The sequence below is a fragment of the Pogona vitticeps genome, chromosome 3 (genome assembly GCF_051106095.1).
Source record: "Pogona vitticeps strain Pit_001003342236 chromosome 3, PviZW2.1, whole genome shotgun sequence".
NCBI lineage: Eukaryota > Metazoa > Chordata > Lepidosauria > Squamata > Agamidae > Pogona > Pogona vitticeps.
In genome coordinates this window covers 220,897,759-220,913,795 of record NC_135785.1, presented here as the reverse complement: position 1 = coordinate 220,913,795, position 16,037 = coordinate 220,897,759, and the positions used below count along the sequence as shown (strand labels likewise).

General features: G+C 40.0%; 1 protein-coding gene, 1 long non-coding RNA gene and 2 other non-coding genes across 7 annotated transcripts in view; 2 read left to right on the top strand and 2 right to left on the bottom strand.

Moving 5' to 3' along the window:
• The first annotated feature begins 1 nt into the window (after position 1).
• Positions 2–16,037, top strand: part of LOC140705636 (uncharacterized) — a 45,734-nt gene continuing 29,698 nt past the window's right edge. Inside the window, exons 1-2 of the long non-coding RNA XR_013543287.1 lie at positions 2–4,336; positions 7,232–7,275. This is a non-coding gene — a long non-coding RNA (uncharacterized LOC140705636). The remainder of the gene's footprint in view (positions 4,337–7,231; positions 7,276–16,037) is intronic.
• TRNAP-AGG (transfer RNA proline (anticodon AGG)) lies at positions 2,610–2,681 on the top strand. Its single transcript has one exon. It is a non-coding gene; the product is annotated as a tRNA-Pro (tRNA).
• On the bottom strand, positions 3,384–3,455 carry TRNAP-CGG (transfer RNA proline (anticodon CGG)). The gene has a single exon. It is a non-coding gene; the product is annotated as a tRNA-Pro (tRNA).
• RCSD1 (RCSD domain containing 1) overlaps positions 11,621–16,037 on the bottom strand; it is a 40,029-nt gene continuing 35,612 nt past the window's right edge. For all 4 annotated transcript variants that reach the window (XM_020810546.3, XM_020810554.3, XM_078389818.1 and 1 more), the window contains 2 exons: positions 13,141–13,338; positions 11,621–12,516 (listed from right to left, as the gene is read on the bottom strand). In XM_020810546.3, coding sequence (XP_020666205.3) covers positions 11,965–12,516; positions 13,141–13,338 — 750 coding nt within the window. In that variant the 3' untranslated portion in view covers positions 11,621–11,964. The remainder of the gene's footprint in view (positions 12,517–13,140; positions 13,339–16,037) is intronic.

The window sequence follows — 16,037 nt, the reverse complement described above, 5'->3', positions numbered from 1 at the left end:
TGCGGAGGGGTGATGGGGTGAATAGGCTAAGCAGGATTCCCACGCTGGCAGGAGCACAGTGCAGCCGAGGCATGGCAGCACTTGGGAGACGAAATGGCTTCGAAATCTGGATTATTATTATTATTATTTTTAAATCTTCTGACACATCAACAGCAGAAAGCATTGTTTCATTTCATCTAGGTCACCCGCTTTTCGCTCAAGGATGCTCAAAGCGCTAAAAGTATTGTACAAACAAATTTAACATTACATAAACTTCAATAAAGCAAAACAACACGGATTCATGTATTTATTTAAAACATCTCTGCACTGCTCTTCCAAGCAGAGCCTACATAAAAGTTAAGAGTACTGTACTGGATTTTGAAAAAGTTACACTTCAGTCCATGTTTACTTGCAAGTAAAACGAAGTAATAGAACTTCCTTCTAAGAGCCGGCTGCACTTCGGATACAGAATAAGGGGAAAAGGCACACCAACACTGGAAATGGTACTGAAGGAAAGCAGGCAAAGGCTAATTGGGAAAATAGTGTGCCTGGTGTGAATCTTCCCCCTCCCCTGTTGATTATCTTTAGCAAACCTTGATAATACTGTAATTGTGATTGCACCCACCAATCCATTTCGATGCCTTGATCTACTACAGTATCTCTTGATGAGTTTTGATAGAACCATCAAGATTTAAAACCTCACTATATCTTACTATTTTCTTGTTGAAGTGATAGATAAAATCCTTGAAACCGCAGAAATGGACATACTATCAGATTGGCTGGATGCAAAAAAGAAAAAAGACCCTTGGAAAATTTGGTCACAATTATATACATGGTTACAAGATAGATAGAAAAGTTGACTGATATATAGTTATCTGAATGGCTGCAGAAGAGAGAGAATAAATGATGGATAAAGACTATCAGCTACATAATCAATAATTAGAATAACAATATATCTGTCTGAAATTGAAACAACTTTTAAGTGAAGGGAGAAAGTGTCAAAGCAGGATGGCAGTTGAACATGAAGAAGACAAAAAATCACGACTACAGAAGAACTATATAACTTTAGCATTGACAATGAAGAAATGGAAATAGTTAGAGATTTTGTATACTTTGGTTCAGTAATCAATCCAAATGGAGACTGCAGCCAAGAAATCAGAATACAGACTAGGAAGGGCAGCAACGAAGGAATTAGAAAGGATCATCCACACTCTTTTATTTCCAGTCACCATGTATGGGTGTGAAAACTGGATAGTTAAAAAAGCTGACAGGAATAAAAATGATTTGTTTGAAATGTGATGCTGGAAGAAAGTTTTGAGAATGCCCTGGGCTGCCAGAAAGATGAACAAATGTGTGGGCCTTAGATCGAATCAAGCATGAACTATCTCTGGAGGCAAAAATGCTAAAACTGAGGCTGCCTAATTTTGGGCACATCATGAGAAGCCAGGACTCTCTGGAAAAGGCAATCATGCTGGGAAAGGTGGAAAACAACAGGAAAAGAGGAAGACCAAATATGAGATGGACGGACTCTCTAAAGAATCCCATAGGCTTCAGTTCACAGAAGCTGAGCAGGGCAGTTGAGGAGTGGAAATGATGTGAATTTGCTAAGAGCTCTTAAAGTTTTATGTCATCAAGTGTCTGGGAGCGCCTCTGGACCCTACAGATATCCTGTCATGCTACCCTGTTCCCATAAAAACTGTAGCATCCAGGGAAATAATGTCTTTCACGGTCTGTCCCACTAAAGAATTTTGGAAACCTCTAACTCAGCATACATATAATTCCCAGGGCAGCTCTACATTTGGTGGGAATAGCAGGCATGGGGCCAGATTTATCTACAGGGTGTGCCTTTTCCTTTTGATAAATATCAAAGACAGCTTGGGGGGGGCAGCATCCTGGTCCAATAATCGCCTCTTACATGAACTCATTGTGCATAACTACTGTTGATCTTCTTAACCTTTAATCATGTTGCTGTTTAGCATCAAAATTGCTTAATACAAAGCAGGGGTCATAAATCATTATGAGGTGTGAATATTTTACCATGTGATCTTTGTATTTTACTCATATGTCAAAAGAACTGGACAATGTTCCCCGAAAAATTACATTAAAATACAGCAATCAGTCTTTAAAGTGCCACAATGTCTCTTTTTGCTTTGCTTTGCTTGTTGAAATACTTAATAAAGGAGGACAGACTTATTTCAGCAACCAAATTCTAGTTAAGAAGAAATGCAGGACCACTAGTAAAACTTCCTCTCTACAAGTTATCTTACGGATCTCATGGTTTTATTATGTTCCTGTACCAAGGGCTCCAGCAACATGTCACACAGAAGGTTAACATGATGAGGAGTGTACAGTACGAAACAAATTATTTGTTGGCATTGCTTTTTACACAAACATCACAGCATCATTCGTAGGCCTCCTTTGAAAGGGACTGCTCACTTGCCTCCTGTACTTTTTTTTCAAATTAATGCCGATATTTCAACACAAGGGGCACGTTGTTTAGAGATTACCTAAGGGTCAAACAATATCACTGTTTTGGAATGGAGACGCCACAATATTAAAAGCAGAAACAGAAGCCACTGTATAGAGGGTGGATTTCCTGTAGAGGAAGGAGTGAGCTTTGCAGAAGGAGTGGCTCGTTGGTCTAGGGGTATGATTCTCGCTTAGGGTGCGAGAGGTCCCGGGTTCAAATCCCGGACGAGCCCAGTTTTTTGTTTTTAAGTACAACAAACCAGGATGATAAAAACAAATGAATTTGACCAAGGCTCCCTTTTAATGAAAGTTATTATAGGAATGAATTATATGAACTGCCATAGCATTTCGTTGTGCAGGATTACGCACTATGAAAATACAATTCTTTTTCCTTTTCTCCCATTGCATAACTTCAAGGATACTTTTTTTAAAAAAACACCTTATCTGCACTGCTCCTTTCCTGCATAATAAAACCTCTAGAAATTCGAGACAAAAGAGGCGCTCCTGCTAGGGAGTCCAGAGTGGAAGAAATTTAAGTAAACACAGTCGATCTGCATCATGCAAAACTGCTCAATGTGCGAACAAGCATCGCGATGAGAGACTGGCTCATTTGCTCTCGAACTACGTGCAATTCCTAATAACCTTGCTTTTTCCTTGCATGAAACTTCATGTCTTCCTCTAATCTAGATCAGATAAAATGTTTAATTGCAAATAAGTTCACCTTTCTGGCCAGGTACTGTATTCTGTAGCGTCTTCAATACTACCCACTCGTTACTGAAGACAGATTGTTTCGGTCGCGCACCAAGCAGCTCCCTATCTCGAACTCATGCTTCTCACTTTAACTCACTTAAAGCACATGGAGAACAAATTACAAAATTAACAAGCCACAAATGCCTCCCAAAATAGGAAGGAAATACAACACTCCTTCCCTCTCAGGGCTCGTCCGGGATTTGAACCCGGGACCTCTCGCACCCGAAGCGAGAATCATACCCCTAGACCAACGAGCCGCTGTCAACCATCTTTTCCTCAGCTCACTTCTTCACCATTATCCTGCCGTGAAGGTACGGCCTCCTGAACTGACTTTCACTTCCTCACAAGGACATGCACCCCTGGGGTTTAAAAGAATTGTTCCGCCCAGGGTCCTTGAAATACCGTTAAATTCCTATTCTATCGGATCAAACAGTCTGATGATATTGTCTGTCCGCCTCCGTTCTTCTCTTCAAAACTGGTGGGGCGGGGGGGAGATACCACTCTACGCCAAATAAAGGGGGGGGGGGAAATCTCTTTTCTTATCTTTGCCCTAGCTGAGGAAACAGAAACTACAGCGTTCTGTCTAGCCAGCCGGACAGAACAATCCGCTCCTCTCTGTTAGGCTGGAAACCCGCAGGGTTTCTTCCTCTTCATACAATTACTGCAAACTTAGAGGTCCGAGGGTTTAGAGGTCCCTCGCCGCAAACGGGGTAAATTCCCGGATGAGGAAACCCTATTTGGAATGTGAGGTTGGCAGCTGCTCCTCCCCCCCGTGGTATTAATTAGCTCCATGATTGGCAGAAGTCGGTAAAACAACCAAAGTTTTTCCTGAAGGGGCGGAGAGTTACGAATTTCCACGTGGGCAAATCATTCCTGTCCGTTGAACAATTTTTTTTGCAGACATGTAGGCTCATCGAGTACAGAGAACTAAGTGAATATTTTAAACAAATACAACGAGGCGTTCTGCCTCGACAGAGGTATGGCCCCAGGGTTAATGCATGCAGAATACGCCCTGTCAGTGGCTCTTCTCTTCTTCAGGCACCTTGCAATCTGCCACACTAAATAGGTATACCGGTAGCTTCTGTAAATGACCGTGATGGGAAGAAATTAAAAGACGGATCCATGAAATGACAAACAGGTACTCCTGAATTCGTATGAATTTTCCTGGGGATAGTCCCCAAACTGTGGGCACATCATAGACAGATCATAGGTCCCATCTCGGCCAAGAGCCCAAACCATAAAAATCCTTGGTTTCTCAATGCAGTGTCACCGAAGATCCCCATCAGAATGTAGATCCCATCAATGCCCACAAACTAAGCGAAATAAACAAAAATCAAGGATCTGAGGTGGCCCAGGCGCTTCACACATGAGAACACTTTTTTTAAAAATATGCTTTGTTCCCCCTCCCTTACTGCTATGCCTATACATGCTGTTTTTGCCTTTATGATTATTTACTGTATCTTTGTTGACTGGTTTTTCAAAGGGAATACCATAGTTCTTGTTTGGGATACTCAGTCTGGTGCCCTGTGTAGACTAGGACTCAACTCAGGAGACTCAGATTTTATTCCCTGGCTCTGCCATGGAAACTCACCTCTCTCTCTCTCTCTCTCTCTCTCTCTCTCTCTCTCTCTCTGTGTGTGTGTGTGTGTGTGTGTGTGTGTGTGTGTGTAACTAGTATACTGTACCTCACTTACTTTGAAAACCACACAATTCTTGTTTAACCAGCTGGAAAACATTTTAAAGCTGAAAGTTAAGGCGTCCCTACAGGGGAAGCTCATCCCATCATCCCATCATTGCAGGGTTCCATCTCCACATGTACCACAAGCTTCCAGCACCTAAATTTTGGATTTGTGGTAAAATTCTTTTCTCCATTTGGCCTGTACAGCAGGTATGATTGTGACTATGATACAACTGGAGAATTGTCACCTGTATTCAGCCAGGGATGTGTGAGTCCGCATTTTTGCCTCTACAGCAGCAAATTATGTCTGTTTTGTATGGCTTTGCTCCATTTATATGTTGGGAAGCTTCAGAAATCGAGTCAGACATAAAAATAAAGATGTGGAAGCTGATGAAAGCACTCAACTGTATCAAATCCTTGCCCTCAAGGAGACACTCATTAGGCCCATTAGGAAGAAATTAAATTTGGCGGTGGACGACATTGGAAATTATAGGCCCATCGCCAATATTTCTTTCCTTAGCAAAGTGGTTGAGAGGGTGGTGGCAGATCAGCTCCAGGCGCTCTTGGACGAAACCAACCCTCAACCCATTTCAGTCGGGCTTCAGGCCACGCTATGGTACAGAGACGGCACTGGTCGCACTGTTGGATGACCTGTTGAGGGAGGCCGATGGGGACAATATGTCCTTGTTGGTCCTCCTTGACATCTCAGTGGCCTTTGATACCGTCGACCACGGTATCCTCCTGGGGAGGTTCTCCGACTTGGGAATCGGTGGCCTGGCGCTTGCCTGGCTCCGTTCCTTCCTGGAGGACCGTCCCCAGAGAGTACAGCTTGGGGAGAATGTTTCGGCCCTGTGGAGCCTCAATTGTGGGGTCCCGCAGGGGTCGATTATCTCCCCAAAGCTGTTTAACATCTATATGAGGCCGCTTGGTGGGGTCATCAGGGGGTGTTGGGCATCGTGTCATCAGTACGCTGATGACACACAGCTCTACATCTCCTTTACACCAACTTCAGTGGATGCCGTCCTATCCCTCCAGCGCTGCCTGGAGACTGTACTGAAATGGATGCAGTTGAATGGGTTGAGGCTGAACCAGGACAAAACGGAGGTCTTGAAGGTGGGTGGCCCTTCCATTAGCAGTATAGGTGACTCCCTTTCTTGTGGGGGAACGACCCTTGCCACAAAGAGTGAGGTCTGCAGCTTGGGGATACATCTGGACCTGGCACTTACCATGGAAACCCAGGTGATGTCTGTGGTCCGCTCCGCCTATTTTCATCTACAGCGAATTGCCCAGCTGCGACCATATCTTGAATGGGGGGGGCCCCTCACTACTCTAGTCCATAATCTTGAAATTAGACCATTGTAATGCACTCTACGTGGGGCTGCCTTTGAGGCTTATGCGGAAACTTCAGGTGATCTAGAATGTGACAGCCAGGCTTCTTAGAGGGGTGAGAAAATCTCTGGCTGCCTTGCACTGGTTGCCCATCCATTTTCGCATCGATTTCAAAGTGTTAATGATTACATATAAAGCCCTAAACGGTTTGGGACCTCAATATCTGGCAGATCGTCTTCTCCCACCCAGATCTACCCGATTCACCTGACATAGCCAGCAGGGATGGCTGAGGGGCCTGATGCTGAGGGAGGCCCGGAAGGAAAAAACAAGAAACCGGACCTTCTCGGTGGTGGCCCCTCGGCTGTGGAACACTCTCCCTACTGAAATTCGGCTGGCACCCTCGCTGGGCGTTTTCAAAAGCCGGTTAAAAACTTGGTTATTTAAACAGGCCTTCCCTCGAGTCAATTAAGTGATTTTTTTTCTCCCTCTTCTTGAGTTCTGTCATCTTTGATATGTGTTGTTTAAAATTAATTGCAAGAATTGTATTTTATATATGTTTTACGATGTGTTTTAACCTATGTAAGCTGTCCCGAGTAGATGCTAGAGGGGCAGGGTAAAAATCAATCAATCAATCAATCAATCAATCAATCAATCAATCAATCAATCAATCAATCAAACAAACAAACAAACAAACAAACAAACAAATAAATAAATAAATAAATAAATAAATAAATAAATAAATAAATAAATAAATAAATAAATAAATAAATAAATCACTGTGTAGTGTCTCCTCTAGGCTTATGTTGCCATCATACAGACAATATTCATACAGACGATATTCTTCAAACATGTCACCAGCTGTCTGAAACTTTAAGTTGAGCAAGTACTTTTTGTTAGTTTCCACCTAAGAGGGGATGTTTATTTTAAGATGTAACTCAGTGTAACTGAAGATGGTGCAGTATCTTACATATAGTATTTTATGTATAATAAGAACATTTTCCTTGTTGTATTCCCTGATCTTTATAGGCTGTGAGGATCTTTTGGCGAGTGACTCATAGTCCAACCAGTGGGTGAGTGGTTCATTCTCTGCTGCTGGAATTGGGCATGTATACCCCTTGCTCAAACTACAGGCAATTAGTGCTTTGAGCTGTATTTTCCCAGATCCATGGGATCTGAGGTAAAACAAATACAATTGGCTTATTCTGTATAAAATATTCAAGAAAAGGTAAGTTACTTAGTACTGTAAAAAATCAGAATATATTGTCTGCTATTTACATTTAAGAAGTATCCTTTTCATTAGCATAGCATTAGAAGATACTGAATTTTTGTTTTGATTTTTAAATTTGCTTCCAAGTTTTTTGAACCAGGTCCCTGGTAGTTTTCATTGCTGAAATCATAACAGTTCTCCACACTGATAACAATTAATTATTCCATTGAAAGAGCACACATTGCATTTCCAGTCAGTTCAGTTCCCGCACAATTCCACCCTTTTTTTGGCAAAGTGACATAATGCATATCTGACACAGCACTTAACTTGACAAGCATAATTAAAAATAGAAAAATTGTTCAGATGAGGGGAGAGGAGACAACAGATGTTCAATTTAGGGGAGTTATCCCACTGAAATACTTGGCCACACTGAAGACATCACTGCAGTGTCACAGGGGACGTGCATGAACTTGTGCTTTGAATCAAGACAGGTGATGATTACCCATGTGGAGAAAGGGGATGCCAACTAAATTGGTACAGAATAAACCACCTCCTGCTGTCTGAATAAAAAGAAACAATTGTCCAGGAAAAGTGCTTCCTCATTGGTGTTTACCAGTAAGTTTACGTTGTATAGTCACTGGAAATTATCTTGATTTTAAGTATGCCAATTCCAACACAAACTGCCGAGTGAATTGCAATTAACTTGCATGCCTAGACAGCTTTTTTAAAAATAAACTTCTATGGGTTTTATTTTATATTCCAAATCCGAAATAAATACCTGAAATGAATGAATGAATAATTGAATGAATTAATGAATGAGAATGGAAGACATATTTTGTGAACATCAAGATTCCACCATGATTCTCTGAGGCTTTAAAGAGTTTGCTGAATTTTAAAGATGGCTTGCCATGTGATCAAGGGACTGATAGTTGGGGAGGTATTTAAAATGCATTATAATACATTATAGGATACTCATACGGTGCATCTTGTACCTAAGCAAAAAAAGTCACGAATCATAACTTTGTATTTAAGATTTGGTAGAATCATGAAATTGTAGAATTGGAAGTCACCCCCAGATGTAGTCTAGTTTGACCCCTGCGATTCAGAAAAAGTATGTGCATAAGCCACCCCAAGCCCCTCCATTCTCCATTTATTAAAGAAAGTGAGTGTGTGGCTGACCAAAGGGAGGAAAACTGTTTTTTCGTGGTAAACTCTTGGCAAGTATAATGTATTGATATGCTTGTCTATTTTTCACAACATTTTAAACATCAGTAATTAAGATTAAAGTGTTATGTGCTTCTTGTTTCAAATATCCACCAGCCAATGCAACACAGCAATTGAAACATTTTATGTTCAGGCTATGTAGTCAAATAGCTTAATGTACATGGCCAAAAAGCCCAAAAAACCCATAACAACCATCAGATCCCAGCCATGAAAACCTTCGAGAATACATTAATGTACACTATTTTCTAAACAGCAACAAGAACAACATTAAATTCTTGTTTATATTTAAAATGTATAACAGGAAGATAGGATTATTGTCATTCATTCATTCATTCATTCATAAATAAATATAAAGTATCCAACAGATACTTATTTGTGGACCAACAGTAGCACTATCACAAGGCAATGTTGAGATTAGCTGATTAACTCCATTGACATGTCTATTCTGGGTGCACAATCTCAGGCTGTGGAACTGAATCCAGTCCTTTGGGGTACTGCAGAACACCATGCCCTTTCCCTGTTAGATCCTTACCTGGTGGGTCCCCAGGTTTGTATAAAGCTTCTTCATTTTAAAAGATTGAAATGCCTCTTATGAAGCTCGGGTATTGGAAGAAAAGCTTAAAGCTAACATATGGTGGTATTTTTGGTTCCACTTATTTGCCCTTGGTCCTGTTGGAATCCATCACTCATTAAGAATACCTCTGAGATTAGATTGATCTTACCTTTTTCTATAAAACAGTGACTGTGTAACATGCGAAAAGTTAGTTGCCATGAATAAATTTACTGTCTAAGGCCTCATGGATTAGCCTTAGGAGAAATTAAGGGTAAAGGAGTTTAGCCCAATAACAAAACTGGAGTGTGGCCCTATAAGGAAGTAAGTGGGCACATCTTCTGGCATGCCTTTAAGGGTAAGATTTGAAATGCTGAGTAAATCTCTGTACCCCAGTTTTTGCAATAAACCAAGGAAAGGGTATCTTGAGTTTGAAACACAAAGGACATTGACAGGCTGACCAAAAACCTCATTAAGGCAGATGGTTGCCACAGAAGAGTACACTATGCTCTGACTTTGCCAGCAGCATAGTCAGAAATACATCTATTTTGAGTACAATATATATATCATGCCTAGATAGATAAGCATTTATATATAAAATCAGTTCATTTGGTCCATCCATTGCTATGTTAGAAGAGCCAAGAATAAAGCAAGGGGTCATCCACATGAATTACATTGTTCATTTTTACATATGATAATTATATTCTTAGATTTTTATGTATGATAAGGATAGAACAAAGGCAGAAAGATTACTGTTATCTAGAAATGCTAAATGTGGACTAGCAAACAAAAGAAACAACACTTAATGAACACTGGTATACTTAAATATTTGTACATCATAGATTTTTCAGTTATTATTAACTGCAATAACCAGAATAGAACCCTGAAGTAGAAACAGTATATCTTTGATTACCAGTGTCTTGGGATGAACAAGAAACTACAGTCCCCATTATGTTTTGATCCAAAGATTCACAAGAGAATCTAGCTGACCACTATTGAAGTGCCTTGATCAGAGGGACCTATACAGATTACTACATTATGTGCAAATGTTATGCAGCATTATATCCCTTTCTATTTACTACCAGCTGCACTTCTGTTTTAATTTCAATATTTTGAACTAGCAGTGTGCAACTCATCTGCTTTTGCCTGGAGGAGCCCATTACAATCCATGCTGTAACTGCCAGTCCACTGGAAAATATTATGGGCTGTTGTCTGCAGCAATAAACTACACTGTACTATCATTATTTTCAAGTGAAATTCATCCAACTTCTGACTTTGTGTTTGTTGTAAATCTTTTACAGTAGCAATAGGCAAAGAAGAGAAGACAATCTGGTTCTATTAGTAAGGAAGGTGCTTACCTATATAAAGCTTATATAAATCAATTCCTATATTACCTATATACGTCAATATGCTTTTTCATCTTGAATCCCAGAAAGCAGAAATGTATAGAGTTCAGAAACACACAAATGAACAGCAAGTTTAACTGTTTGTGAGTTGTTACTCACTGAATTTCTCTCCCATGTTGCCATTTGGTATGTCAGCCATTACTTCCTGTGATGAATATGGAACTGACATCCTTATAAGGATATGCGTCCAACAAAGGAGCAGAACTATGGATCAAAGAGGGATCAAAGCTCCAGTAATGTAGCATGTATTTTGCATATTGAAGCTAGGAGTTCCATTCTTGGTATCTTGAGACAACACTATGAAAAGCCCCATTTCACAACTTGGAGAATTGCTGTTAATATAGACCAGCTGTCACCAGTCCAGTACACTCCAACTGTTTTACACTTTGAATCCACCAGCTATAGCCAACATAGTCATTTCTGTCCAGCTGGGATGATCATAGTTGTAGTCCAACAGGTATGGAGGGTACTGAGCTTTGGAAGGCTGATATGGACAAGTTCAATGGACTGGTGGTCTGGCTTTGTGTTAAGTTCTATATTCCCAAAATGTGAGGCTGCATATTCCAGCAGTAATAAGAATTAGCCACATGAACCCATATAGGTTTGCAGGGTACAGGATGCTCTGAAACATGGTTAAAAAACAGCTCTCACTTCAGTTCAGTCTGTAAAGAAAACAAAATTTAAAAGCCTATAATGGTCAAAAGACTCATTCATGCTTTAAATGCTGCTTCTCCACTTTCTGATTCCATGCAATTACCATTGAGAAAATCACATAAATCAAAGACAAGGCTCAAATGAATATAACATTTGTGAAACATCCACTGCACTGTGTCCGTCTGTGATTATCAGTAAATTTAGAAAAGCTGGAGAATAAGGTTATAGCTGTTATGGGATTTGCCCTTACCACACATGCATATTATTCCATATTGTCGCTAAGTAAATCAGAAGAGTTTCTTTTGTGTGGTTCTGTGGGTGACCATCTAATTCATATGCATGCAGCACAGTTACAGCTGACAGGCCACAAGAGGTTTGGAAATTTCAACTTTAATCAGAAAACGTAAGTAACACACATAGTTCTTTCCATTTGAAAAATGTTGAGAAAATCTCCACAATTTTTGTGTTCTTTAAATCAACATGGCAGAATTTTGGTATGTCACAAGCCTAAACAACCTTTTACAAATAAGGCCATCTTCGAGCATAGATTTGCTACAAGTACAAGCCTAAGAACTGCCAAAGAAAAAGGAGAACACTGGTTTCTTTGGAATTTTCAATGAGGGAGGAGCTTTTGCTCATTCATAAGCAAGCACTGCGTTGGAAACTCCATGCTAACCTTGGCTGCTTGTTTATGATATGTGCAACAATTACAGGGGCATCACACTCTGGAGTTCTCAACAGTTTCAGTGTCTCTTCCCTGATGGGGAGTCCCATTTTCTTTTATATTTGGCAATTGTTGTGTGCCTTCACCTCCATGTAATTCATTCTCCCTCTTTCCTTCATTTTCCTGATTAGACGCATGTATATCCACCACAGTGTCAAGAGCTGGACTCTTCTCATTTTCTTCCTTATTCTGCTTGCATGGTTTTAACTCTGAACGGCTCTGGTGTGGCTTCTCTTCTTGGCTGTCTTTGTATACGGTCCCTTTACCTGTTTCTCCTGCTTCACTATCTTTGCTTTCTGTTTGACTGGATTCCAGATCTGAGGGGGATTTTTTATCAGATGTTATCTGGATTTCTTTCTCACAGCAACCTGTGCCATCTGTAGCCTTACTACTGTCCGTAAAAACACTCTCCACCTCATTATCATCCTTAGCACCATTTTCTTGAGGTGAAAGTGCCATGGCTGAATCTAGGTCATCATATTCTGATTGTGACCTCCGAAATCTTCTAGAAGGTGGTCTGCGTTTTATTGATCCTCGTGTCCGTACCTGAAAGTAGAAAAAGCTGTCACTGAATCCATGGACTAGAGAGACTATAGTAATCTTACAAAATTTGTGAAATCATCTAGATATCAGTGCCTAGATAGATAAGCATACATTAGTCATCCTTTACATCAAGCAAATAAGGCATTATTTTCTCTCTTATAAGGCTGCTGACAATGAAGAGACTGTTTTCTCTCTGTGTACAGAGAGAGTGGCAGATGAAACAATGTGGCTAAGTGTATATTTCTGGTGGTAACATTCTTTGAGGAACAGCACCACATATAATTCAAATCTCATATTCTTTCTTTAACATCGCCCACCTCTCCAACTTCAAATGCAACCAATATCTTGGAAGATTATTAGAAACGATTTTACCAGTTATACATATGTAAGGATACCTCAAGGTCTCATGTATTCTCATTTTTTCTTTAAATTGTCATTTGTCCTAGATTCCTTTGGATCGCTTTGAAAAACATTTATAAGAGCAATTTATAATCTCATATTTAGATTTAATTGTTCCAAATGATAATCCCTCTTTTTTTCTTTATATTTTCCTAGTAACGTTTTCCCTCCTGTCCCTAATAATGATATGGTTTTCTATGCAGAAAAAGCCTAATATGCAGTTTGTACCTTGTTATAAAACTGGAGATGACTGCCTTCTGGAGGTTGATCAAAACTAACTGGAGTCTTATCTGGTTCACTTGAATGAGACTGTGGGGTGGGGGGAGTGGAGGGTGGGCTGTTAAAGGGAGAAACCATGACTTTTAGGCCAGGACTCTTGGGAGACATTCCTGGCAGCAGAGCTGTTGGAGCAAACGCCAGATTGGCCTAGAAAAAGAAAAAAGGAAAGGAAAGAAAAAAGTCGTTATTTCCCCCCTTCTACCCAAAATTTAAAATGTTGTAATTGCACATATCACCAAAGATTGTTTGGAATGCTATACCCATTTAATAATACCTCTATGAAGAGATTCCTAAATTTCTTTACTTAGAGGATCCATCAACCAAATCACATATATAGTGAATTTTCTTCTCTAGTTTAAAAAAAGTACCACCCATGCAGATGAAGGCATTATTAGTAAACTTAGGGGAACCTAAAAGAAGGCATGCGCACACAAACACACACATAATTTTACTAGCAACTTCACTACCCACCTTGGAACGTTGAATACCCAAATGCATGTATTTGTGTCTGTGGGCACATAAATCTATATTTTATCTAAAATTGCTGAGAGTCTTTGTTTTGTGCTGCCATTAGTAGTTCTTTCCATTGTGAGCAAATGTATAATGACTTTTTCTGCTTTAGAAGATTCTTATAATTCCTTCGTAATTTGCAGTAATTAAAGATTAATCTGGGAGCTTGTGTTTTATGAGCTATTCTTGCAGCTGCTTGTAATTTCGATTTGACCAGTTTACATTCCCTGTTAAACCACTCAGAGCAGATGGATTTCTGTAAGCATGTTATTTTCTTGGGAAACAGAGGCTCTAATATCTGTAGCACTTCAGGGAACTGTGTGACTAAGTCTTTGTGTTCTGATTTATAAGTAAATTTACTACGTAGCTGAAGACCTTTTTTATCATAAAGTATTCTCAGCAATTGGTGTTCTACTTGAGCTGACCATCTAATTCTTTTAAGAAGATTAAAGCTAATGATATTCTTAGTATTTTCTTCCTGTGGTGGGTACACCTTATAAGCCACCAATAGAGATAGATAGATAGGAAAATGGTCACTTTCTGGATGATGGATTACTTTTAAATCATTTATATAAGTTATCAAGTCAGAGGAGTTCATTATGTACTCAATGACACTTCCTCCCCAACTAGCAAATAAAGTTAGATTACCCGGTTTATCATTAGGGTGATTTCCATTAAGAATGTAGAAATTGTATTTCATAATTATGCTATACAAAGCTTTGCCATAGTCATTGCTCATTGTGTTCTTTGATTCCCTTCCTGCATTTGGATGTGAAGACACAGATTGCCAATTACACATACTAAGATTCCTCATAATACACTCTTCATTTGGACCAATATGGGCATTTAAGTCTCCCTTTAAAATTATAGATGCTCCATGAGAAGAACCAATGTGTGGGGTATGAGAGAATAACATTGATTATCCTGGAAGACAGTCAACTGGCTAGAATTATCAACAGGAACATTCAATACTGCAACACTTTGTTGAAGACTCCACATACTTTTTCCTCTGACGCACATGCCTCATGACCTGTAAGTCACTGACACTTGGTCCTTTGTGTAAAAACTACCCTTCAGCATCCTGTTAAACCTTTCATTTAAAGCTTCCATGATGATCTTCTGGCCATCTGGATATTTCTGCCCTTACTGTTCACCACAGGAGGGAGCCCTTGCCCTTAATAAATGTCTTTCACCAGTTGACACGTCTTGTTGTAGCACTTGTTAACGCATAATGCAGGGAAAAGAAGAGATGACAGAACATTCACTCTTTCAAAACAGCTGGATTCAAAGACTATTCACGTGTCAGCTAAAGCTGTCTGGATTTCCCAGCATCTGAGCCCAGATCTCCAGCAGCTTGGCACGGGAGAGGCTGAGAACAAAGCCATAATACTACATTTAAATCTCTGTACCCAACCATATCTACAAAGTGTTCTAAGCTTCCCAATCTGTATAGTCTTCCTCACATTCGCTCCATGTCGCAACAGAAAATACTCCAGGAGAAAAGTTCACGTCTAAATCCCCAGATAATGCAGCTGTTAAGCTGATCAGTGCAGCTCAAAGCCCTGAATGACATTAACTGGATACTGATATGAGGGAGCTCATATTGCTGGAATCCTAGCATGCGTTTGTGAGGGAACACCAAGAGCAAGTTTACAACCCCAGTGGCATTATCTAGGACAGAAAAGACACTCTCACCTTGAAGTACTATCCTAGCTTAAAAAAAATTATATATATGTATTATTAAAAGTCTAAGCATTATAATAATAATTGTGTGCTGTCAAGTCAATTCTGACTTATGGCAACCCTTTTCAAGGTTTTCTAGGTAAGACTACTCAGAAGTAGTTGATCATTCCCTTCTTCTGGGGGCATCTTTGGATTATGCAGCTTGCCCAAGGCCACACAGGTTCACTCTTCTAGGATGCATGAGCCTCGTGGCGCAGTGGTTAAAACGCTGTACTGCAGCTAAAATTGTGCTCACGACCTGGGGTTCAAATCCCAGGTAGCCGGCTCAAGGTTGACTCAGCCTTCTATCCTTCCGAGGTCGGTAAAATGAGTACCCAGCTTGCTGGGGGGGGGCAATGTGTAGCCTGTATAATTAATTGTAAACCGCCCAGAGAGTGCTTGTAGCACTATGGGGTGGTATATAAGTCCAATAAATAAATAAATAAAAATAAATAAATAGTGGGGAATTGACTCTTAACCTCTGGTTCTACAGCCAGATATCTAACTCACTGAACTGTCTAGGCAGCTCTGGATATGAACTGCACTGACTGTAAAAGACTACTTATGTAGAAATGCATTCCTATACATGTCTACTTAGAAGTAAATCTATTAAT